This window comes from Eubalaena glacialis, chromosome 10 (genome assembly GCF_028564815.1).
Source record: "Eubalaena glacialis isolate mEubGla1 chromosome 10, mEubGla1.1.hap2.+ XY, whole genome shotgun sequence".
Taxonomy (NCBI): Eukaryota; Metazoa; Chordata; class Mammalia; order Artiodactyla; family Balaenidae; genus Eubalaena; species Eubalaena glacialis.
Genome location: NC_083725.1, coordinates 67,148,001 through 67,175,353, shown reverse-complemented (window position 1 = coordinate 67,175,353; position 27,353 = coordinate 67,148,001). Strand labels below are relative to the sequence as shown.

Here is a 27,353-nt window from a genome sequence, read left to right as displayed (position 1 = left end):
CTGATTATCCTCCCATTGTCCTTAAGGATATAGTCTAGATGTCTTGTGGTTTACAGGACCCTGTGCAGTCTGGTCCCTGCTGACCTCTCCAGCCCAATCTTCTAGCACTGAGCACTCATACTCTGTTCCTCACCCCACCCCCTAGCTGTCTATTTTAATGTCGCCTGTACTTTTATCAAATTAAGATGACAACCTCATCTTATCAGTTGCTTAGGCCCAAAACTTTGAAGTTATCCTTGACTCCTCTGCCTCTCACACCTCATATAAGATGTTTCAACAAGTCATTTGGCTCTATCTTCAGAATACGGGAATTCATTTACTCCTCACCACTTTCACAGCTACCATCCTGGTTTATACCACCCTCTTTTCTTGGCTGGGTCTTTGCAGTAGCCTCTCCATGTTTCCTTTCTTCCTCCCCTGCAGTTTGTTCTCTCAGAGAAGCCAAAGCATCTGTGTCTCTCATCTTTTCAGAACCCTCCAGAGCTTCCCCTCTCGTTCAGAGTAAAAACCAAAGTCCTTACTCTGACCTACTAGACCTTGCATGATCTGGACCCATTACCTTGCTGACTTTATCTCCTCTTCCTTTTCCCTCATGCTGCTCCAGCCATTTCTTATCTTGTGTGCCTCTGGCCTGGCCTGCCTTACAGTTTTACTGCATCCTCATCAACTTGGAATGAATTATAGATAAAGCTTTAGTGTTATTATACAGCTCAGCAGAAAAATGTGAGTTTTTCTTTTTTTAGTCATGACAAGGTAAAACATAGTAGTCTCTTTTACTCTGCCAGGTGGAAGGAAAGAGAGACATGGGCATTTTCAGGAAGTGTGCAAAGGCAGAGAGAAATGAGCTTGGTGTGTTCATGAGACTGAGAAAACCACTTGAACAGAATAAGGTTGCAGATAACTCTGACAGTTCAGATCACTAAGGCCTTGAAAGCTAGGCAGAGAAGTTGAAATTTAAAACAATAACTGGTTAGGAAGCAGGGCTGCTAAGTGACATGATAAAAAGTCTTACTTAAGAAGGAGAATAATGATACTACCTTCTAGTGAGTAGAGGACAGGAATGCTGCTAAACATCCACAGTCCACACAACAACAAAGAACTTTCTAGAGTGGCGATGGGAACGGAGAGCTGAGAATGTTTCACAGGGAAAATGGCTTGTCGACCTGGTGGATCACTGCATATATAAAATGCAAAGAAGGGTGAAAATTGAATGCCACTCTAAGCCTGAGTAACTGATAAAAGTTGTGGGAGAAGACTAATCTACACAGGAGAAAGTAAGTTGAGTTTGAAGTAAACTCATGGCCTCAGAACTTATTGAGGATGTGTTGTCACATTTTCTACAAACACAATGAGCAGAAGTGATCTTAATATGCATAATAAAAACTTTGAATTAACTATAGCCATATCCTCATCCCCAGCTGAGCCATCAAAGAACCAGATGTGGATGTGGGGCTCCGAAGGTGAAGGCAAGAAACGAACCAATGTGGAGTCCTTTTAAAAAATGTCTGGTTTGGGGTGGAGAGGGAAGGGCTTATGATAATTGTATCTTTTGAAAATAAGAAAGGTTCAAAATAAATTTCTTTTACAATTTTATTCCAAATTGATTGTGGCATATCCTTCATATATACATACACACATGTGAAGTAATTTGAATATGTATTATATATAATATTTATATATATATAAATTTAATTTTAAAACTTTTCCTACTTTCAGACCATACATATGAATCTCTTTTTCTCACATTTCATTTGCTAGCACTTCAGTAGGTCTACTTTGCAGCCTTAGCTGATGCCTATCATCGTGACCCTTTGGCATTATAATCTTGAAATATTTTCTTGGTTCCTGAAGGAAATATGAAGTTATAGTCAATATATTTATTTTGACATATTCAGAATTACAGAATCTTGGAGACGGATGATATATTATACCTCATCGAGTCCAATGGGCCATCCAGTGTTTGATTCCCCCCCTGTTAGGCTCTAGGGCTGCTGTAACAAATTACCACAGACTTGGTGACTTAAAGGAGCAGAAATTTATTCTCTCATAGTCTGGAGGCCAGAAGTCCAAAATCAAGGTGTCAGCAGGGCACCGAAAGCTCTAGGGGAGATTCTTTTCTTGCCGTTTCCAGCTTCTGCTGGCTTCAGGCATTCCTTGGCTTGTGGCTGTGTAACTCGAATCTCTGCTTCCATCTTCAGGTGACCTTCTCCTCTTCTCTGTGTCTCTCCTCTGTGTCCTTATAAGGACACTTAACTGGAGTTAGGGCCCAACCGGATATTCAAGGATATTCTAATCTCAAGATTCTTACCCTTTTCCCAAATAATGTTGCATTCACAGGTTCTGGGTTTCCAGATATGGACATATGTTTCGGGGGGACCACCATTCAGCCCACTAGACCCCTGAATGCATGGGGTTTTTTTGTTTTTGTTTTCACAGTTGTAGTTTTTCATTTTTTTGTTTTGTTTTGTTTTTTGTTTTTTGTCACACAAAGAGGGAGAGAGGAAGTGATGGGACGGGGCCCAGTGTTGTCCCCCAGAACAGCTTCTGAGGCAAAGGTTCATCTGGATTCATTTTGAAAAGGCAATTTTGGGGTCCGTGTTTCAGGAAATTCTCCAGGCTGTCAGTCTCAGTGCAAACAGCTTAAAATAAAAACCTCCCCTCTGTTCATCACACAGGGATCTAACACAAAATGCAAAACAGACCTGTTTGGAAAATGCCTGACCTTAAAACAAGAGTGAGGCCTTTAAAGATGCATTACATACAGAATCTTCCAGGAATCAAGTCTGCTGCGACTTCACAAAACCAGAAGCACAGAATAACATTTCCAACTGTAGAACTCCTGGCTAACAAAAAAGGAGGAGGATCGCAGATGACAGGCAGGGGGTCCTTCCCGGACACCTGCCTCTTTGTTTTGTTCTGAACAGACTCATAAACTGGAGCGTAGAAAAGCGGCCTCAGGGGTGGGAGCAGATGCTCGGTGGTTGCGGCTCAGTCTCTGGGGAACAGAGGGGCGGCTCACTGTTTGCCCGCCTCTCTGCCCGGCCTCCTTTCTGGCTGATCTCTGCTGGTCCCTGGGATCCCTCCTCGCCCGGCACCCCCCGTGCCATGGCCCTTCTGTTGCTTCTGCCGCTGCAGGCCCCCACGGCCACGGCCCTTGGCCACCACCTCCTCCTTGACCGTGTCGGTGATCTCATCGGGGATGTGCAGGTACTTGATGGTGCTGCCACGGATGTAGCACTCGGGCATCAGCCAGAATTTGTCCCTGTCCCTGGACTTGCTGATCACCTCACGCAAGTTGATGTTCATCCAGTTGTCGCAGCTCACCAGATGCCCATTGTACGTCTCCCCGTTTTTGAGCTCCACCAACAGTGGGTGATTCTGAGCCGTTTTCAGCAGCCACAAGTGAAGCATGGTGCCTTCGGGGACCGGGCTCCCCGGCCACTTCCACCACAGCCGCCGCAGCTCACCGCATGTTTATTATTGGTTGACCGACCTCTGCTTAGCTTCCTCTACTCAAGATCTTTTGGATTTTGACTAATTCTGTGGTGACATCAACTTTCCTGTAACTTTTTGCCATCAACTTTGGGTTTTCCTGCTTGAAGCCATGAGAACAAAACCAGCTTTTTTTCTCTCTGAAAGTCCTTCATTTGTTGTCCATGAGACTTCTGCCCTCCAGGCTAAACACCTGTGGTTCCGTCAACCATTTCTCTCAAAACTATGGCTCCCATTCTTCTAATCATCCTGGGTGTTCTTCTCTAAAGGACCCAGTGACAATAGAAAGAATACTGAGTATATAACTGAAGACCTAATGCTGAGGTGTCATATCTTTTCCACTAAGTAGGTGACCAAGGCAAGTTAGTTTCTTTTAAATAACAAAAGCACTGGACCACTCTGCTTCACTGCATGCTTTTTATAGTCAAATGAGATTATTACAAAACCTATAAGAAACATAACCTATAAGAAAGGTTCCAGTTATTTATCTGTATGCTTGTAAAAAGAAATATTAACTCCCAGAACTAAACATAGATCTGTCAGTATCATCTGACCCAGTACTAAGTATTGACAGTTGGCACTAGCACGTTCCCTGGTTATCTGCTCTCTTTCTGTTAATGCAGCCTGGGATCACATTGGCTTTTTGGTACTCATGTCATAATTCTTTAATCACACGGAAATTACTAGGTACTAAAGAGCTCCAAACCATCTTCACACATAATCTATTTATTGCTTTCTAATTCATTTACTTTTACCAGGTAGAGTCAGTGAATTTTTCAAACAACTTGGAAATATAATTCAATTTGGAAAAGAATTTAACATTGCTCATTTCAATTGCATTTTCTGTAAAAGTATAATAATAGGAAATGTATAGTTATCCCTCTAGTTATCTAATACTCCCTTAAATTAATTCTATTTATGGTGCTAAGGATATTTTTCTGGTTGTACTTGAATGACCACATTCTTATCTAAACCTTCTGCAGTTTGCTAATGAGATTCTCTATGTATATTGAATTAAGATGCCTTTGATTTGTATCTTATGTCCTGATGGTAATAGCTTTTACCCTTTTAGATGGATTTCATTTTTCTAGATTGCTTAATAGATCTATAAATCCATGTACTTTCGCAGAGTAAGATGACTGTGTAATGGTTAGAAGCTATTATACTGTTCAACTTGACATGGCCCCTTAAGAATTTGAAAGCAATATAAGATGTGAACTCTGTCCTAATATTTGATCTGTCTTAAAGTTTCCCTATTTGAACCTTTGGTTCTAATCGCTCTTTAGATTTGTTTTAATGGTACATACACACCTTGGGGCTCTTTCTTTCTATAAAGAAGTCCCAGTGAAGTGATAAAGTCAATGTTGTAAGATCCATTCTTCAGGATTCAGAGGCTTGGTTTTCAATGTATGCTTATTTCAGTTTACTTTTCCAACATTTGAAACAGTTTCTGCATTTATAACTTGGAAGTGGAGATATTTGTGAGTTTGGAGAGCTATGCAGATAGTCTACATGTAATGGTTTATAGTATAACAACTATACAGCATAGAGCTTTAGGACTCTAGTAAATTTCTTCATAATTGCCCCTTTGTTGATATATCCTTTCAGTTAGGTAGTTTCTTTGCAGGCTACCCCATACAAGTTTGAATGATTCCCAGATACCCTGTAAAAGCCTGGTGTGTTACACTTTGCTTATCCCGAATTTGCTTTGCTGTCATTTTTAATGCATCTCAATTTAGGGCCAAACCGTATGTCCTAGTTTATTTTTTATAGCTTCAATTAAATACAAAGCTATATCTTCTTGATGGGTGTATGAAGCATTTGGTGTTCCGCTGTCGAGAATACAGACAGATCATGACCTTGCTCGCTCCCCAGTTCCTGTAATTTTACAGTACGACAAATTTACCTTTTGGACATTATGTAATCAGCAACTCAAGAATTTAATATAAAGCTTTAAATTGTTTCCTTTCTTTCATTTTCCCTAGAAAACAGTATCCTCCAAGCATTATGGAATGTATCTTTTCCTCAGACAATTAAAACACAGTTGAAATTAAGAATATCCAGTAATTGTCACCTACCATTTATTTTTGTAAGGTTATGTTATTCTTAAGAATAGTCATATATTGCAAAACTAAGGAAAGTAAAGTTTCTTCTGGACCCTGTCTAAGTTGTGATTGATCTGTTTGTAGAGAAATCTGTTACAGAGGCCAAAATGTATGCTTGGTCTTGAGAATCAGGGGAAAATATGACTAGAACATAGATATACTCTAACCTTTTCTTCTTCATTTGCAGGAGTAAGAAAAGGGAAATAGTGAAGGAAACTTATTCCCTAAAATAACTCATCACTTTTAAAAAGAGCTACAGATCTCATGCCTTTGTTGCTTCAGTGAATCAGGTTAAAATGGAAAGTCTTATGAGAACTCTATGGCATGAGTACTTTGCCTTGGAGAAGTAACATCCAAATAGCCACCCCTGTGAATGTGAATGAATTTTTGATGAAATTTTGCTCATTGGTGCTGTTGATTTGACTAGCCACCTCAGAAGCAACAGAAACCTTAGATACCGCTTTCACGTCTGATATTTTTCTTAATCTTTCTGTCCCTTTTAGTAGAAGTTGAGATGTCAGGTCCAAAGTATTAGAGGAAAAAAAATTCTAGGATCTTAATCTCAGGGTGGTAGGTTTATGATATATAAATGTGAGACATAGTGGCCTCAACTCCTTGAGGATAGTGGGTCACTTTCTTATATATTTGTCCCTTATTGCATGACCTATTCAATTTTTTCTTTGAAACAAAGCAGCCATCATTCTGATTTGACTAATGTTATGAAGATATTAAGATAATAGGTTACAATGACTATATAAGTGACTTAGTCCAAGTCTTCAGATGTTTATGCTGTATCCAGGAAACTTCTGCCTTTGTCAACAACTTGGAGGTTGTTTTACTCAAGTTTTTGAAAACTTCTGACCCTACTTTACCTTTTTTAGGTTTCCATTATACCCAAAAGGAGGGGAGAAGTTGCAGTTTGATTACGGTGTCTATCTTCTGAACAAAAATATAGCACAGGTAAGTAACTCCTCTTTACTCCCCTCCTACTTCCCACATGCAGCCTGCTTCCTTGGATCTCTAACCCTCTTTATGAATAAGTACTACAGTTGACTCCTATTTAACTAGTTACAGTGATAATGCAAAGTTCTTTTTTGGCCACAGTCCTTTTCTGTGCCATTATAAATGCCACAAAGAAGCAATGTGTACAAATTGCAATCCTCCTGCTAAACTCAGAAACCATTTACTGAATTGTTACCTGCTAGTAGACTGTCCTTCAATGTGTGGGCTTTATAACCTCTTGCCTCTACAGCTTGACTGGTAATAGCTTTCTTCTCACACAGCTTTCTTCTCAGACCACTTCTGGGGGCTAATTTTGCATTGGGAGTTGTTTACGGAGTAAAGGTTTACTGACTTTGGCAAGTCCCTTATAGTCTCCTCATCTATTATCCAGGGCCCCAAAGAAAAGACCAAGCACATGGTCGTTCCAACCCAGCTTGGATTTTTGTGGCTCTCCCAACATCACACCAGTTCGTATCTCACTTAATGCCTTTCCACATGCCGTAGAAAGGCTATCAGATGCTTGGGTTTGCATTTTCCTGAAAGAAATATATAGCATTTCCTTAGCTCACTTGGCTCTACTTCAAGAGGTGGACATGCCATAAATTTTCTAGTTGTAAAGGAAGATCAGCTTCAGCGCCTTGTTTTTATTTGGACATCCTTCCAATTGGAATATCACATGGATGAGATCCCACTGTTTGGCTGTTATTTAGTGACATTATCAGCTGTATCCTCAGACCTTTCCTTTTTATAGAAGCAATAAGGTTTGTGATGCTTTTGTTTTTATGAGCCTGAGTTGCCTTTTAGCCGTATGATTCTGAAGACTCACTGAACAATTCCCATATTCATTTCTGATGGATCTAGAATAATTCCTCCATATGGTGTCATCTTTGCCTTTCTTCCCCTCATCTAATCTCAGTTTAATGTTTTTTTAAAAATTGGTTTTTATTAAGACTCTTATACTTTTCTGATACTGATCAAATTTCTAGTTTGCAGTCCTCGATTAATCATTTGCTTATAACCTCACACTCATACTGTTTTTATTGTTACTGCCATCCAGCTCATGTTCTTCATTCCAGGCAAGCAGGCTTGCTCACAGCCTCTGGCCCATGACTCATCTTTCCATGTGCCATTCTTCCCACAACTGATGCTTTCCATCCCTCCATTTTTGGCAGAAGAGTATCTCAGTCTAGGAAACAGGACCTTAATTTCAAGGCTACCTAGCTCACATTACTGATCACAGATGTCATACCATAGAAAAGGTAGTACTTAGACAGAAATGGTCAAGAAGGGGCCAGACTAAGGATACATTAAGGGAGAAGTGGTCTAAGTAAATCAGAGAGTACCTCCAGTGAAGTCAGCCAAGGTGGAAAAGAGCACCTGGAAATTGGGGTCCAGAGTCTGGGAGTCAGGATGTCAGGAAGGTTGGCCTCATTTAGTAGAACTAAGTTCTGATCCGAGTTCAGAGATTCTTCTCTCTTTGCCCTATTTTCTGTTTCTTGCTTTAAACACATAAGGCCTAAGATCAGAAGTCTGTTGGACGTTTCCAGGTGAAACGTACTCCTAATTAAGGCTAGGGCTGAAATCCCTGGATTTCCTCATAAATCCCAGCTTCAAACACACACGTGCGCACGCACACACACTTAATTCTTTCTTCTCAGGGCCCAATAGGAATGGCAAAGTATGGTATAAAGGGGTGCTAAGAATAGCCCAGCTTGCTTTGAGAACAAGACCAACAGGGAGACTGACTATGTGCAGTGGAAAATTTGGGACAGCCAGCCCTTCACATCAGACTCAGCTCTAGCACCTGTCTGGTCCTCATTTTAGAATACTTCCCAGGTAGCTTCTGATTTTATTCTTAACTGAACCAAGGCCACGAGTATGCGGAACTAGTTTTATTCATCTGTTTAAAAAATGGATTACTTCTAGTAATTTTGTATCCTCTGCAACTTTATACTGTTTGAAATTGAGAGATTACATTTGTGTGTGTGTTTAATGGGTTAACCACTCTAACTCCATAGGGAGCAAGTATCTTGCTCTCTAGTGTTTTTTCATCACTGTGATGGCAGTTTTAAAAGGAGATGACAATAAACTTCTTATAAACAGACTTTCTTAGGTTTCAGGGTTCATTCAGAAAGCCTCTTCTGAGCATTTAGAAAGAAACTTTTAGCAAATTTGTGACCTTCAACTTTTTTCACTTTAACTCCATTTTGTCTTTAGCCTTACTACCATCACTTTCTTACATTTCAACTTATAACAAATCAAAGAACCATTAATTATTATGGCTCCTAACCAGGTATTATATTAATAAGATATTTCTAACTTGTGAAGGTTTATTTTTATATACATATATACCAATACATGTTGTCAAAGGGGAGTTTGTCTTCTCAGTCAGTCCCATTTAGACTCTAGAGATGTGAACAAATCATACTATTAAAATGGTCCCACCTCAGTAATTTACAAGCCACGTTAGTGGAGGTGGATGAAAGCATTGGCATGTGTTAAAGTGCCAGAGAAAAAGGAGTGAAGTCATTTAATACTGCATCCATAACTTGGTTGAGGATTTGAATAGTCAATAGGACCTTTCATCACAGCCAGAAATAGTAGTAAAATCACTTTTTTGGTAGAGGAAATGACAGAATTTAGTAATATTTGTTACTTCAGTATTTGGGATCGGTCCAGCTCAAGTTTTGATAGCACAAGCTTAGAAAGACAGGCCTTCAAGTAGAAATCCTCAAGTGTTGTTTGAAGAGCTGAGAGGGTTGGTAAGGTCTGCTTGCCCTCTTCCTGTCACTACTGTCCAAAGGGGTGTGTGTGCTGGGTTGGGTATTGAAAGTGAATAAAGCAAAATGCCTTGTTCTTAGCACCATTTACTAATATTTTTCAAGTGCCAGCCCCTTTGGCTGGAAATAGTCTTCCCTGTTGGACAGCCTGCAGCACTATAGGAATGGGCCTGGTAAAATTCAGGTACAGTGTAATTAATGTTGATTTAAGAAACCAACTCCTGCCATAATTGTCAGTAAGTTTATAAGGACATTATATTAGTATTTGTGTATAGCACAGTAGTTTGCTTTTAGTTCCTAGAGCATAAAAAGTAGTAAATCAAAAATTATAATACTTTTACCTTATGTTTGTGGAAAGCTTTATAGTTTATGATATATATATACATATATATCCATGTGACCCTCATCATCACCCTGCAAAGTGAAAAGGGCAGCATTTGATCCAGCATATCCACTTTGGGGTATTTGTCCAAAGGAAACGAAAACACTAACTTGAAAAGATACCTGTACCCCCCCTTGTTTATTGCAGCATTATTTAAAATAGCCAAGACATGGAAATAACCTAAGTGTCCATCAATGGATGAATAGATAAAGAAAATGTGGTGTGTGTACGTGTGTGTACACACACACACACAGTAGAATATTATTCAGCCATGAAGAGAAGGAAATCCTGGCATTTGCAACAACATGTGGATGGACCTTGAGGGCATTATGCTAAGTGAATTAAATACCATATGATCTCACTCATGTGGAATCTAAATTAAAAAAAAACCCCAAACTCATAGATAAAAAGAACACATTGGTGGTTATCACAGGTGGGGGTAGAGGGTGGTAGAAATGGATGAAGGTTGTCAAAAGCTACCAACTTACAGTTATAAAATAAGTAAGTCCTGGAGATATAATGTACAGCATGTTGACTACAGTTAATACCGTATTGTATATTCAAAAGTTGCTGAGAGTGTATATCTTAACAGTTTTCACCACGAGAAAAAAAAAAAGTTTGTAACTATGTGTGGTGATGGATGTTGACTTATCGTGGTGAATATTTCGCAATATATACATACATTGAATCATTATGTTGTATACCTGAAACTAATGTTATATGTTGCAGTATATTATGGGAGATGAACTAATGGATTGAATGTGGGAGATGGAGGAAAAGGAGTAATCAAGAATGACTCCTAGGTTTTGCGTATGAGCAACTGGATGTATGAAAATGCTGTTTATTGAGATGGGGAAGGGTCCAAGAGACGGGGGTTGGGAGAACCAAAAGTTCTGCTTTCGAAATGTTAAGCTTGAGTTGCCTTTTAGAAATCCAAAGCAGAGTCGTCAAGTAAGCAACAGAATATATGGGTCTGGAACTCAGGGTGGGAGGTCAGTTACTAGAGGTACAAATTTGGTAGTCATCAATATGAAGATGATGTTTAAATCCATGGAACCAGGTGCGATCAACCAGGAAGAGAGTGCAGAGCTAGCCAGAGCAGAGAGAGACAGATGCAGACAGAAACATGCTGTGGGATTTAGCCCTGGGAAATCACGTTTAGGTGTTGGATAGAGGAGGACGAACCAGCAAAGACTGTGAGGAATGGCCAGTTGGGTAGAGAGAAAACCAGGAGAAAGTAATAATTTGGAAACTAAGAGAAGTAAATTTCTGGAAGGAAAGAGTAATCAACTAAGCATGTGAACTCCTTCTGTCAGATGAAGTATCCAGTGGACTTGGGAACATGGAAGTCATTAACGAGCAGTTTCAGTAGAGCAGCAGGTGTGTTGAAGAGTGAATAGGAAGTGAGGAAGTGCCATTGATTATAGACAACCCTTCTGAGGTGTTTTTTGTGCAGTGAGATAGACATGTGGGTTCATAACTGGAAAAGACTGTAGGTTTAAGGGAGGTCTTTTGGGTTTTTTTGTTTTGTTTTTTGTTTTTTATTTGTTTTGTGGGGATGTGGAACCTTTTTGGTGTGTTTTATTTTTTAAGATGGGAAATATCAGGGCATGTTTATATGCTGATGAGAGTCATCAAATGAAGAGAGCAATTGCTAATACAAGGTAAAGAAGGGATACTTGAAGGAGTAAAGTCTTAGGGAGAGGGAAAGGAAATTGGTTTCAGAACATGAGTTTGTTGACCTAAGATAGAAAAAGGGGCACTTTCAGCAAACTCATAGTTTCAAAACAAAACAAAAAGGCAAAAACTAGTTTAACTTAAGAATGTCCTTGGGACTTCCCTGGTGGCGCAGTGGTTAAGAATCCGCCTGCCAATGCAGGAGACACGGGTTCGATCCCTGGTCCGGGAAGATCCCACATGCCGCAGAGCAACTAAGCCTGTGCACCACAACTACTGAGCCTGCCCTCTAGACCCCATGAGCCACAACTACTGAGCCCGCGTGCCGCAACTACAGAGCCCACACACTGCAACTACTGAACTACACCACAATGAAGAGTAGCCCCTGCTCACCGCAACTAGAGAAAGACCACGTGCAGCAGCGAAGACCCAACGCAGCAAAAAAAAAAAAAAAAAAAAAAGAATGTCCTCGATGAAGCAGTAAAAGTTATTAATTATATTAAATGTTGACCCTTGACTACATATTTTTTTAATATTCTGTATGATGGAAAGGGAAATAGGCATAAAGCACTTGTGCAATTGAGTTGCTAACTAAACCAGCTGATATTTTTCATGGAGCAACATCTTGAAAGATTGACTAACACACAGCCAAGTATACAGAGTTAGGTATTTGGCAGACATTTTTTTCAAAAATGAATGAAGTGAGCCTCTTAAAGGAAATCAACTGATGATGAGATTCAAGATTTTGAATGACAGTATCAGTAGTATGTCGGAAAACTTGCATTTGCCACCATGACCTTGACAGCTTCCCATTTCTTTTTTTTTTTTTTTTAATTTTTTTTATTTATTTGTTTCTTTATTTATGGCTTGTGTTGGGTCTTTGTTTCTGTGCGAGGGCTTTCTCTAGTTGCGGCAAGCGGGGGCCACTCTTCATCACGGTGCGCGGGCCTCTCACTGTCGCGGCCTCTCTTGTTGCAGAGCACAGGCTCCAGACGCGCAGGCTCAGCAATTGTGGCTCACGGGCCCAGCCGCTCCGCGGCATGTGGGATCCTCCCAGACCAGGGCTCAAACCCATGTCCCCTGCATTGGCAGGCAGACCCTCAACCACTGCGCCACCAGAGCTTCCCATTTCTTAAAGGTGTTTTTGATGAAGTTGGTAGTGAAATTTAACAAATGAGATTAAAATATTTTATAATGAATGTGTCAGCATTTAAAATGTATATAACTCAGTGAGCCAGTATTTTCAAAATGACCAATGTATGCTGCTATGAAGTCATGTACAGCTAAAGATCTCTTCAAAGTGCAAAAACCCCAATGGATTTTTTTTAATATATATAAATTTATTTTATTTTACTTATTTTTACTTTTGGCTGCATTGGGTCTTCATTGCTGCACACAGGCTCTCTCTAGTTGCGGCGAGTCAGGGCTACTCTTCGTTGCGGTGCGCAGGCTTCTCATTGCGGTGGCTTCTCTTGTTGGGAGTGCGGGCTCTAGGCGCGCGGGCTTCAGTAGTTGTGGCTTGCAGGCTCTAGAGTGCAGGCTCAGTAGTTGTGGTGCATGGGCTTAGTTGCTCTGCCGCATGTGGGATCTTCCCAGACCAGGGCTCGAACCTGTGTCCCCTGCATTGGCAGGCGGATTCTTAACCACAACACCACCAGGGAAGCCCACCCCAATGGATTTTAATGTAACAGCTGTAAAAAATATATTGAAATGGCTTCAGATTCTACATTGCTACTAACCTTTAAGAAGCTACTACTTGTTAAGTATGGAGGTAGTATCAGGGAAGAATATCTACAATTATCTGAAAAAGGCTATTAAAATACTCCTTTCTTTCCCAATTACATTTTCTCATGAAACAACATGTGGTAACAAAATGAATGAAGAAGAATATATGAGAATCCAGCTGTCTTCTATAAAGGCAGGCATTGCAAAAGAGACTTGCAAAAATGTAAAACAATGTCGCTCATCTCACTAAATTTCTTTTTTTGAAAATATGCTTGTTTTTCATTAAAAATGTTATTTATATTAACAAGTAATAGATTTCTATTATTATTTTAAAGTGAATTAATAAATACTTAAAAGCTTTTTCAGTTTCATATTTGTATATGCCCTACATAAACAAAAGCTTTTTGGGGTCCTCAATTTTAAGAGAATAAAGGGATCTTGAGACCAAAAAGTTTGAGAACCACCGTCTTAGAGAATGTAGTCACCCAGCTTTCCTATAAAACACCTCAGTTGCTCATAGTCTGATAAACCAAGACACATGTGTCAGTTCCCCAAATGTGGAAACATTATATAAGAGACCTACAAATTTGAATTCTGGTAGTACTGTGCAATACAAATCATCAGGCCAGCAGCTATCAGTGGATTCTGCCGTATTGCTTTTGAGTTTTCTTGAGCCAGGCTTCTCTCCTTTCTTGAAAGTTCAGGGACTTAAGAGTAATACTTTGAGGGTGTAGTTTACAAATATTAATGATGATTTAAATTTGTATTGAACTTAATGGTTTTTGGTATACTTACACTTCTGTATCTCATTTCATACCTTGTGAAGTACGTTGACCAGGTCTATCGTTAGTTAAGAGATTGAGTTGCTGCTATGCTAACTTCTCGAGGATGACAAAGCTATTAAATGACAAACAATTCAAGATCAAATCTTCTGAGGTCAGATCCAGCTATATCCCACTTTGTTTCTTCTTCTTTTTTTCGTTTTTAATGTGGGCCTTATTACAATCCTATGAGGTGGATAAGGCACAGACATCTGCCTTTTTACATATGAGACCCCTGAGATCAGGAATTAAGTAGAACTAGGATTAGATCCTGGAGATTTCATGACCTCTCTTATTTTTACTCTATTACCTCTCTTTTTTCTCAATTTACTTTAAGACTTCATAGAAAGTAACAGTAGCTTCTCCTTCCAAAAACAGTTGGAAACTTCTGTTCTGCCAGGGACATGGTCTTTCTGTAAAACTTGACTACTCATGGGGCCCACAGTGCACAGCTATTTAGAAGGAATCAATGCCAGTTTACACCCAGCAGCTTAAATTCATGTCTATTTCTTTAACATACAGTTCAATATATATGACACATGAGGAGAAAATGCATTTTTATTTTCTTAATTCTTTTTGGAATCAAGAATACAAATTCCGAGGGTATTTTTTTTTTTTTTTTTTTTTTAATTACAGGTACAGGCATACCTCGTTTTTTGTTTTTTGTTTTTTAACTAATAGACTTTTACTTTTTTTTTCTTTTTTGAAGTGTTTATTTATTTATTTATGGCTGTGTTGGGTCTTCGTTTCTGTGCGAGGGCTCTCTCTAGTTGTGGCAAGCGGGGACCACTCTTCATCGCGGTGCGCGGGCCTCTCACTATCGCGGCCTCTCCCGTTGCGGAGCACAGGCTCCAGACGCGCAGGCTCAGTAATTGTGGCTCACGGGCCCAGCTGCTCCGCAGCACGTGGGATCTTCCCAGACCAGGGCTCGAACCCGTGCCCTGCATTAGCAGGCAGACTCTCAACCACTGCGCCACCAGGGAAGCCCCCGAGGGTATTTTAATAGTCAAAATGCCATCATTCCCTCCTGCTGCCTACAAAATTGCCAATAATACAGTAGAAACTATTTTTTAAAGTCCTATATCTTAACAACAAACAATTTACTGAGATATAATTCACAAACCATACAATTCACCCACTTAAAATGTATAATTCAGTGTTTTTTAAAATATATTCGACTAGTGGTGCAACTATCACCCCAGTCTGCTTTAAAATATTTTCATTGCCCATAAAGAAACCCTGTACTCATTAGCAGTCACTCCCTGTTCCCCTAAGACTTCCGACCCTAGGCAGCCACCATTCCACTTCTGTTTCTATTCTGGACATTTCATGGAATAGAATAAAATATGTGGTCTTTGTGACTGGCTTCTTTCCCTTAGCATAGGTTTATGGTTCATCCATATTGTAGTATGCATCAATCATTGCTTTTTATTAACAAATCATTTTGGCAATTCAAAGATGTATATGGATATACCACATTTCATTCATCCATTCATCAGTTGATAGACATTGGATTGTTTACACTTTGGGGTCATTATGAATAATGCTGCTATGAGCATTAATGTATAGATACAAGTTTTCTGTGGGGACATGTTTTCATTACTCTTGGGTGTATATTGGTATATATTGGGTTGGCCAAAGAGTTCGATCGGGTTTTTCCATAAGATGTTACGGAAAAACCCAAACGAACTCTTTGGCCAACCCAGTACTTGTGAGTGGAGTTGCTGAGCCATATGGTAACTATGTTTAACATTTTGAGGAATTGCCAGACTGTGTGCTAAAAGCAGTTACACCATTTTGCATTCCCACCATCGATGTATCAAAGTTCCAATTTCTGTCCTTTCTATTATAGCCTCCTACAAGATGTAAAGTGGTATCTCATTGTGGTTCTTTGTTTGTTTTTAACATCTTTATTGGAGTATAATTACTTTACAGTGGTGTGTTAGTTTCTGCTTTATAACAAAGTGAATCAGCTATACATACACATGTGTCCCCAGATCTCCTCCCTCTTGCATCTCCCTCCCACCCTCCCTATCCCACCCATCTAGGTGGTCACAAAGCACCAAGCTGATCTCCCTGTGCTATGCGGCTGCTTCCCACTAGATATCTGTTTTACATTTGGTAGTGTATATATGTCCATGCCACTCTCTCACTTCGTCCCAGCTTACCCTTCCCTCTCCCCGTGTCCTCAAGTCCATTCTCTACATCTGCATCTTTATTCCTGTCCTGCCCCTAGGTTCTTCAGAACCATTTTTTTTTTTTTTTTTTTAGATTCCATATATATGTGTTAGCATACGGTATTTATTTTTCTCTTTCTGACTTACCTCACTCTGTATGACAGACTCTAGGTCCATCCATCTCACTACAAATAACTCAATTTCATTTCTTTTTATGGCTGAGTAATATTCCATTGTATATATGTGCCACATCTTCTTTATCCATTTATCTGTCTGTCAGTGGACACTTAGGTTGCTTCCATGTCCTGGCTATTGTAAATAGAGCTGCAGTGAACATTGTGGTACATGACTCTTTTTGAATTATGGTTTTCTCAGGGTACATGCCCAGGAGTGGGATTGCTGGGTCATATGGTAGTTCTAGTTTTTAGTTTTTTAAGGACCCTCCATACTGTTCTCCATAGTGGCTGTATCAATTTACATTCCCACCAACAGTGCAAGAGGGTTCCCTTTTCTCCACACCCTCTCCAGCATTTATTGTTTGTAGATTTTTTCATGATGCCCATTCTGACCGGTGTGAGGTGATACCTCATTGTAGTTTTGATTTGCATTTCTCTAATGATTAGGATGTTGAGCATCCTTTCATGTGTTTGTTGGCAATCTGTGTATCTTCTTTGGAGAAGTGTATATTTAGGTCTTCTGCCCATTTTTGGATTGGGTTTTTTGTTTTTTTGATATTGAGCTGAATGAGCTGCTTGTATATTTGGAGATTAATCCTTTGTCAGTTGCTTCATTTGCAAATATTTTCTCCCATTCTGAGGGTTGTCTTTTCGTCTTGTTTATGGTTTCCTTTGCTGTGCAAAAGCTTTTCAGTTTCATTAGGTCCCATTTGTTTATTTTTGTTTTTATTTCCATTTCTCTTAGAGGTGGGTCAAAAAGGATCTTGCTGTGATTTATGTCATAGAGTGTTCTGCCTATGTTTTCCTCTAAGAGTTTTATAGTGTCTGGCCTTACATTTAGGTCTTTAATCCATTTTGAGTTTATTTTTGTGTTAGGGAGTGTTCTAATTTCATTCTTTTACATGTAGCTGTCCAGTTTTCCCAGTACCACTTATTGAAGAGGCTGTCTTTTCTCCATTGTATTCTCATTGTGGTTTTGATTTGAATTTCCCTAAAGGCTAATGATGTTGAGCATCTTTTCATGTGCTTATTGGACATTTGTATATCTTCTTTGGAGAAATACCTGTTCAAACCCTTTGCCCATTTTTAAATTGGGTAATTTTTCTTTATTATTGAGTTGTAAGAGATCTTTATATAATCTAAACAAAAGTCCCTTCTCAGATGTATGATTTGCAAATATTTTCTCCCATTCTGCAGGTTGTCTTTTTCACTCTCTTGATAGTGTCTGTTGAAACACAAAGGTTTTTGGTTTTGATGAAGTCCAGTTTTATCTACATTTTCTTTGCTTGCTTATGCTTTTGGTGTCATATCTAAGAAAGCTTAGCCCAAGTACTTTTAGGTTTTCTTCTGTGTAGTTTTAGCTTGCACATTTAGGTTTGTGATCCATCTTGAATTTATTTTTTTTGTATAGTGTAGGGAAGGGGTCCAACTTCATTCTTTTGCATGTAGATATCCATTTAGCCCAGAAAAATTTGTTGAAAAGACTACTCATTACTCATTGAATTGTCTTGGCGCTCTTGTTGAAAATTAATTGACTCTAAGTGTAAAGATTTATATCTGAACTCTAAATTCTGTTCTGTTAATATATATGTCTGTCCTTATGCTAATACCACCATGTCATTTTTCTTTAAAAAATACTCTTTTCAAAAATAATACTTTCCAATTGTAGAAATTTTTTAAAGTACAAAAAAGATAGAAGAACAGAATTTTTTAAATAGTCTTTTAAAATTCACATGTGCCTTCTGGATATTCCAAACTTTTTTGTCTTTTCCTTTATAGTTGAGATAACATTATGTATACTGCTCAACTAAAAACTCTCTAAGTCAATATTTTTAATATGTAGTATTTCATTTATGTGCATAATGTGCATATATTATTTATTTAATCATTCCACTAATCTTGGACATTTGTTCTTCCATGTTTTTCTTAAAAATAAGGTTTCAGTTACCATATTAGCACTAATAGGTGTTTTACATATACATATATAAATTTGTTTCTGCTCTGTAGAGTGACGTTTTCAGATATGAGACAGTAAGGTAAATATTAAGGCACTTTATTGTGACAGAAGTCCTGTCTCTTAAGTTTTTCCATGGGCTCTACATTGTTTCCACTAAATCAGTTCAGACTTAAGCTTCATACTGCTGTGGACAAAGAGGATTTTCAGTCACATCCTCACTTTGAAAGATGATGATGATCTCCTCTACTCATAAGTGTTCCTTGGTGGGCTTTTTTTCTTTTTAATAGTAGAACAATTACATTTTCGTGTATGTGTGTAATGTCAATCCACAAATATGAGTGAGCTGTGCAAGGCCTATGAGAGGCTGACTTTACCCCCAGGGTGTTCATACTTGGGGATAAAAAAATATGCACACTAGGTAAATAGTTAACTAGTACAAGGCATGCAGTGATAACTGTCAAAGGAGAAGTTCCAGTCAAAGTGCAGTTCTGGCTCTCAGCAGGGAGAGTCCCAAAGACGTGGATGGGCATCCCACCGAGGGGATGAGCTTGGGCATGTAATACAATTCACTGCATCTCCATTCCCTTATCTCTGTAAAGGTTGGATACTCATTATAGGATTGTTGCGGGGACAATAAAAAATGAGGGTTAAGTTTGTAGCTCAGGCTTTGTCTGCAGAAAGGGTACTCAATAAACAGTAGCTGCCATTTTTTGTGCTTCATGTTGTTGTTATTCCTGTTAGGCTCGTGTGGAGAGGGAATGCTTCAATAGAAAGATACGGCACCTGAACTGGAAGTTCAAGGAAGGAAAGCCTCTGGCTAGTGAGAGGGTAGGAGGAGCAGAGGTGCAAAAGAAGGGCTGTTTAAGGTATATCACGGCCAGCCTGGCTGGAATAGGTTACCTTAATAGTGGGGATAGGAAAAGACATTTTTGACTGACCACCATTGGCGCTGGCACCATACTGTTACCAGTTGTTATACTTGGAACTACAACTGGTCTATGTGAGCTCCCTGGGCATGTTTCAGATGTTTAATAAATATTTATTGAAAGAATGAGTGGTGAATGAGTCAACCAGGAAATTGTTCTTTCCTTCCTTAAGATTGATAGTTAATGAACTTATTTCTATTTAAATATGTGTGGGTATTTAAATATATATTTAAATGCATCTTGACATATGTCTGTTTAAATGGAGGCTTTAATTGAAGTAGAAAAATCATGTATATAGTTGTTTTTCAAAAGTTCCATTCTGTATTTAAGGGATAACATACTACCTTTTTGAACTTGCAAGTGATTGGTTAAATGTTCTTGTATTAATTTTTTAAAGAATCATATCAGTTATTAACCAATTTACTAAACATTTTTAATGATATATTGGCTGTGATCACTGTACTTTCAAGTGCTGAGGGTGATAAATTAACAAGATAAAATAATTTATTTTTATGTCAGTTGGACATTTTCTCCTACTTTAAACTGAAACTAGAAATCCAATGCCAAAAATATCTTTCCAAATGAAAAATAAAACAGTTTTAACTCATATTTATATAGCTTACTTTAGGGTACAGAGATCTTTCACATATATTAGCCCTTTCATCCTTTTCAAAAGCCCTAAAAGTGTTGGTATTATTATCCCCAGTTTACATTTAGGTAAACTGAGACTCTGAATAGTGAGCAAAGAAATTCAGATCCTAATCATCTCACTGTAAGTTCAGGGGGCTTGCTGACTTCCTTTTATCAGTCAGAAAGAAACATTAAATAGCAGGTTTCCCTTTTGTCTGTGGCTGCCTAAGAGCCAAGTAAAAATTTAGCACCTTACTTGGTTTAGCATCTTTGATAACTTCTGTCTCTTCCTTTATCCTAGTTGTTTTTAAAAATTCACTTTAAGCCTTTATTCTGCATGTTTTAATATTTTAAGCTGGCAAATTTTTTTCTTTAATTAAAGAAACAAGTTGCTTATTCAGTAATGATGTGAGCCTTTTCCGAGGCACTACTATGAGTAACATTTGTTGCTGGGAGAAAAATATTTAAAGAATGCACCTCAACTGAAATAAAATATATAATGCTTAGTTCAGAGAAGGTAGTATATAAATTCCAACTATTTTTTATGGCTAAGCCTCATGAAGTGAATTATGAGAAATAATATATATGAAAAGTGAATTTGGTCTGATTTTACTTGGCATCTAAAGGGACCAGGGTAGCTTAGGTTTAAGCTATTTAAAGAAATGAACTTCAAAAAATTGTTATATGTAAATTTTGGTGTCTAATAGAGAAAAACATTTTAAAATGTGCTGATTTGGGTTTCCAGGGAGGATAAAATTAGTATCCTAACTAATGTAAATTTATCAAGGGAAAGGCCAAAATCCTAGAATAAAATGAACTAAAATAAATGCAGCATAGCTGAATATTTAAGAGCAAGAACTATGGATTTAGACTGCAAGGTTCAAATGCCAATTTATCACTTTAGCTGTATGATTTTGGATAAGTTACTTAATCTTTCTGTGCTTCAGTGTCTTTATCTGTAAAACAGGGATAATAATACCTATAATTATAATTCCCATCTCTTAGAGTTGTTATAAGGATTAAATAATATTTTTAAAGCATTTAGAATAGTGCCTGGAACTGAGTAAGTACTAAAAAAGTGTTTGCTAACTAAATAAAATGCAAAGTACAGTGTAATCTTTGTGATAAAGAAATTCCATATTCCACAAATACAACATGAGGTGAAGATGTGTGGAAGTGGATTACAAGCTAAATGCAAGTTAAGGATAATAAGTAAAGGAGTGGGGGAGTTGCCTTTTTAGCTGCATCAGTGAGAGTACCATGTATAAGGAAGGAAAATTCAGACACCTTGTTCACTATCAGTGAGCTTTTAGTTTCAAGTTCAGGTAGTATTTTTTCTTCTTTCTTTTTCAAAATAGAAATAACTTTTTTTTTATCATATAAATGATTCAATCTCAGTATAAATTTTTTTTGAAATACAGAAAAGCATTAAGGAAAAAATTAAAACCACTTTGGATTCCAGTACTCAGAGATAACCATTGTAATATTTTGGTGAACATCTTTCCAAACATCTATGCAAATAAATATACATGCATAAGTTAAATAGGTAATATTTTACATAAATGGTTTCACATTGTGCATTCTGTTGTGTGTCTTATTTTTTTCATTTAACTATTTTATGAAGATAGTTTCATATTGATGAATATAGTTGTATAAAATTTTGTTGTCTGCATTGCATTCTGTTGTGTGGACATTAACAGTTTCCTTGTTGTTGGACATTTAGATTATTTCCAAGATTTGCCTATTATGAACAACATTACAATGAGAGAAGCATCTTTCTACTTAGATAGTTATACCTGTGTTCAGTTATTCCCTTAAGATAAGTATCTCATTGCTAGGTCAAAGAATACATAAATTATAAAGTTTGACATACCTGTTTCTTTATCCTCTTGCCAATGTTGTTTGTTATTAACCTTTTTTATATAAGAGAAGAAACATAATATCTCTGTGCTCTTATTTGTAGCTCTCTGATTATTAGTGAATGTTAAGTTCAGGCATTTCATATTTTATATATATATATTTCATTTCATTTCATATAAATATTATATATATAAATACATATATATATTTGCTGTTTCAAGTTCTTTGGTGAATCACCAATACCTTCTGATAAATAATGCCTTTTAAAAAAATTATGGTAGACTGTAGAACTCCCCCAAATGATATAAGATATAAGAAAATAATACATAGGCCTTGCAGGTAAGGGTGAAGAATTTGCTGAGTCACAGACATGTCAGTTTTCCTCTGTTTTTACCTCCTTTCTTCCCCCAGTCCTCTCTAGGATTGTCAGTTCCCTTGCTGTATAAAAGCAGTCTATGGCAGTAGGACAAAGGCTGGACTGAAGACAGCTTTTGGAAGAAGCATCTAAACTCCCATCTCCTACTGCCTGGCTCACTTCTTCATTCTTTTCCTCTGCTTGGCACTTTTCATCTGCTGTAAAATGTTTCTTTTCTTTCATCTGAGTCCTAAGACTGGTATTATGATTTCTGTTTACTCTCTTGGCGTTTCTGTGGCTCCAAGCAGAGCTGATTGATCGCTTACTCTGTGTCAGGCACTGGGCTGGGCATTGAGGAGAAAAGCATGAGGAGGACTCCGTCCCTAACCCTGGTGCTGCTCGCCTTCTAGCCAGGGTGACGTTACAGTGTAGTGTGCACTAATAATGGATGTATGTGTAAAGTTCTTTGGGAAGTACAGTTTTGTTTTGTTTTTTAATCATCACCTTCAAGCTTTTTGACTTACCACAACATGATCAAAAAGATTTTAAGGTTCTCTAAGAGATCATTTACAAACAGTATGCTGTATGTTGGTGATTTTGTTTACAGAAAATAAGCAAAGATTTATGGAATACCACGTCAGGTAAATAAGGGGTCAAGTCCAATACAAGATGGACTTATAATAATAATGATAATACCACCATACATTTAAGTAGTGCTTTATAGTTTTCAAAGTGCTTTCACACAAAAAGCTCATAACTGATCCTCACAGTTTCTTCTCTGAAGTAGATTTAATAAGAATTTTCAACTTTAATTAAGAAGTTCTTCTTAGGAACTCTTATCATGGGGAAATAATTCTAACTTCCTGAAAACAGTTAAAAGACATTTATCATACTGAAAACAGCTATCTAAGGGTAGGTTAAATAAAGGAATATCCTTAGTCATTAAAAGTTTTACGAAGATTAGATAATAGCAAAGAATTCATTTGTTATTAGTGGAGAAAGGAGGGTAGGGAGTTGAATACATATACTACAATTAAAATTATTAAAATAAAAAATTTAAAGGCACCAAACAAACATTTACCCTTTATGTAGGGGGAAGAATACTGCCCAGATGTATGTTAAAATTGTGGACATGCTTGTCTTGTGGGAGTGTTGCCACTTGATAATTGTGGTGTTGTGTAAGAAATTTCACTCTGGGCCTCAGTGTCCTTATTTATCTAATAAGGCTCTCAAAACTCATTGTACAACAGAACGTTGTTGTTGACATATTTTTCTAAATGGCTTTAAAACATTTCTTTGTCTGCACTGTGTTCACATGTATAGATGATAGTTGTATCTCTTTGTTTCCAGACTGCCTTCCTTGCAAGGCTGCTTAGTGTCTTAGCAAGAGCCCTAGATTGTGCGCTAGCCTTTAAGCAAAGAGTTGCCTCACAGTGACATTAGGCAAGTCTCTCAATCTTTCTAAGCTCTAGATTCTTTTAAAATAAGGAAGTTGAAGTAAATAACCTCTTCATTTCCTTCTAGCAATAATGTTCTATGATTCCTCCCAATCTTGTTTTGAGCAAATGCATGATTTAAAAAAAAAAAAAAGAAAGCACAATAAATTGGTTAGGTAGAGGTGATGAGAGTGTAAATTGATAAAATCATTTTAGAAAACACTTTGGCATTTTCCAGTGAAGTTGAAGATATGCATATGAGAATGTTTATGGCAGTGCTGTTCATAATACCCGAAGACTGGAAACAAGTTGAAAATGTCAGCAATATGTTTATCTTTAATCATGATATATTTATGTAATGGAGTACTGTGCAGCCATGAAACCATAGCTATATGCAATGATTAAGGTAAATTTTACAAGCCTAATGTTGAGTAAAAGAAGCACAACAAAAGAGGATCTCCACAAAGTTACTCTTTTTATGTATAATTCAGAAATGGGCAAGATTAAACTATATTGGTTGGGATGAAAACTATACAAAAAGCATGGATAGTGATGAGCTCTGGGTGAGAGGAGGGGCTATAATGAGAAGGGGGCTCACAGGGAGCTTCTAGGGCGCCAGCGTTCTGTTTCTTGACTAAGTGGTGGTTACACAGGGGTTTGCTTTGTCCTTTAAACAATGCATAGCTGTTTTAAGCATTTTGCTATTTGTATGTTGTATCTTGACATTAAACAGTTATAGGATAGCAACAATGAAAAAGTATATATGTGGGAATTCCCTGGCAGTCCAGAGGTTTGGACTTGGCGCTTTCACTGGTCAGGGAACTAAGATCCTGCGAGCCATGCAGTGCGGCCAAAAAAAAAGTATATATGACACCATTCTTGTAGTCTTTGAGACATATTTGCCAGTGCAAAGGACTTGATAGTCATTGTCATAAACCAGAAGAAAAAGAATTTTGAAGTAGAGCACTTGGAAGTTCATTTGTCTTAGCTTCACAAATAAGAGTGTCTGCTTTTATTGATTACCTATATGCAAAGCACTTTTTACTCTTTGTCTCTAATTTTCATAATAACGCTTTCACGTTTTTATTATTATCCTCATTTTACAAATGAGGAAACTGAGGCTTAGGGTAATTAAATAACTCCTTGGTAGAGGAAGAATTTTAAATAAATCACTGAAACAAATCTGCATGGACTATTTTTGGTATTTTTTTTTTCTTGTCCATGTTATGGTAAGATAAATTGTAAACAACTTTTGTAACCATTTTAAGATATGTAATATGAAAGTAAGCTCTGAATAAATGAATAGACTGAGTTTTGGATAGATATCTTTTTTTTTTTTTCTTTTTTTAGATATCGTTTCTTTGTGCCTAAAAGTATGGAAGATTTCCCAAATGCCTAGTAATAAATGAGTTTTTAGGTATTTGGGCATTTACCACTTGTAGGTCAAGCCCCTGCACTGAGCATTAAAATCGAACCTAATTAGAAGAGAAAGTGGGAGAAACAATATCTACATGTTTTTAAATTTAATTTAATTTAATTTTTATACAGCAGGTTCTTGTTATCTATTTTATGCATATTAGTGTATACGTGTCACTCCAATCTCCCAATTCATCACACCACCCCCCCACCCCTCCCCCACTTCCCCCCTTGGTGTCCATACGTTGGTTCTCTACATCTGTGTCTCTATTTCTGCCTTGCAAACCGGTTCATCTGTACCATTCTTCTAAATTCCACATATATGCATTAATATACGATATTTGTTTTTCTCTTTCTGACTTACTTCACTCTGTATGACACTCTCTAGGTCCACCCATGTCTCTACAAATGACCCAATTTCGTTCCTTTTTATGGCTGAGTAATATTCTATTGTATATATGTACCACATCTTCTTCCATTCACATGTCAGTGGGCATTTAGGTTGCTTCCATGACCTGGCTATTGTAACTAGTGCTGCAATGAACATTGGGGGGGCAAGTGTCTTTTTGAATTATGGTTTTCTCTGGGTATATGCCCAGTAGTGGGATTCCTGGGTCATATGGTAATTCTATTTTTCATTTCTTAAGGAACCCCCATATTGTTCTCCATAGTGGCTGTATCAATTTACATTCCCACCAACAGTGCAAGAGGATTCCCTTTTCTCCATACCCTCTCCAGCATTTGTTGTTTGTAGATTGTCTGAAGATGCCCATTCTAACTGGTGTGAGGTGATACCTCATTGTAGTTTTGATTTGCATTTCCTAATAATTAGTGATGGTGAGTAGCTTTTCTTGTGCCTCTTGGCCATCTGTATGTCTTCTTTGGAGAAATGTCTGTTTAGGTCTTCTACCCATTTTTTGATTGCATTGTTTGTTTTTTTAATATTGAGCTACATGAGCTGTTTATATATTTTGGAGATTAATCCTTTGTCTGTTGATTCATTTGCAAATATTTTCTCCCATTCTGAGGGTTGTCTTTTCGTCTTGTTTATAGTTTCCTTTGCTGTGCAAAAGCTTTTAAGTTTCATTAGGTCCCATTTGTTTATTTTTGTTTTTATTTCCATTACTCTGGGGGTGGGTCAAAAAAGATCTTGCTGTGATTTATGTCAAAGAGTGTTCTTCCTATGTTTTCCTCTAAGAGTTTTATAGTGTCCAGTCTTACATTTGTGTCTTTAATCTATTTTGAGTTTATTTTTCTGTATGGTGTTAGAGAGTGTTCTAATATCATTCTTTTACATGTAGCTGTCCAGTTTTCCCAGCACCACTTATTGAAGAGACTGTCTTTTCTCCATTGTATATCCTTGTCTCCTTTGTCATAGATTAGTTGACCATAGGTGTGTGGGTTTATCTCTGGGCTTTCTATCCTGTTCCATTGATCTGTATTTCTGTTTTTGTGCCAGTACCATATTGTCTTGATTACTGTAGCTTTGTTATATAGTCTAAAGTCAGGGAGTCTGATTCCTCCAGCTCCGTTTTTTTCCCTCAAGATTGCTTTGGCTTTTGTTTGTTGGAAGATTTTTAATCAGTTTCAATTTCAGTGCTTGTGATTGGTCTGTTCATATTTTCTATTTCTTCCTGGTTCAGTCTCGGCAGGTTGTGCATTTCCAAGAATCTGTCCATTTCTTCCAGGTTGTCCATTTTATTGGCATAGAGTTGCTTGTAGTAATCTCTCATGATCCTTTGTATTTCTGCAGTGTCAGTTGTTACTTCTCCTTTTTCATTTCTAATTCTGTTGATTTGAGTCTTCGCCCTTTTTTTCTTGATGAATCTGGCTAATGGTTTATCAATTTGTTTATCTTCTCAAAGAACCAGCTTTTAGTTTTATTGATCTTTGCTATTGTTTTCTTTGTTTCTATTTCATTTATCTCTGCTCTGATCTTTATGATTTCTTTCCTTCTATTAACTTTGGATTTTGTTTGTTCTTCTTTCTCTAGTTCCTTTAGGTGTAAGGTTAGATTGTTTATTTGAGATTTTTCTTGTTTCTTGAGGTAGGATTGTATTGCTATAAACTTCCCTGTTAGAACTGCTTTTGCTGCATCCCATAGGTTTTGGATCATCATGTTTTCATTGTCATTTGTCTCTAGGTAGTTTTTGATTTCCTCTTTGATTTCTTCAGTGATCTCTTGGTTATTTAGTAACGTATCATTTAGCCTCCATGTGTTTGTGTTTTTTACATTTTTTTCCCTGTAATTTATTTCTAATCTCATAGCATTGTGGTTGGAAAAGATGCTTGATATGATTTTGATTTTCTTAAATTTACTGAGGCTTGATTTGTCACCTGAGATGTGATCTATTCTGGAGAATGTTCTGTGTGCACTTGAGAAGAAAGTGTAATCTGTTTTCAGATGAAATGTCCTATAAATATCAATTAAATCTA

At 37.5% G+C, this 27,353-nt stretch overlaps 2 protein-coding genes across 2 annotated transcripts in view; one reads left to right on the top strand and one right to left on the bottom strand.

Moving 5' to 3' along the window:
• Positions 1-27,353, top strand: part of UVRAG (UV radiation resistance associated) — a 359,730-nt gene that overhangs the window by 269,977 nt on the left and 62,400 nt on the right. The window contains 1 exon segment of the mRNA XM_061202856.1: positions 6,479-6,557. Within this exon segment, the coding sequence (XP_061058839.1) occupies positions 6,479-6,557 (79 nt within the window).
• Positions 3,016-3,411, bottom strand: LOC133099426 (U6 snRNA-associated Sm-like protein LSm4). Its single transcript, XM_061203079.1, has one exon. It carries the CDS (start codon positions 3,409-3,411, stop codon positions 3,016-3,018), a length of 396 nt encoding a protein of 131 aa, XP_061059062.1.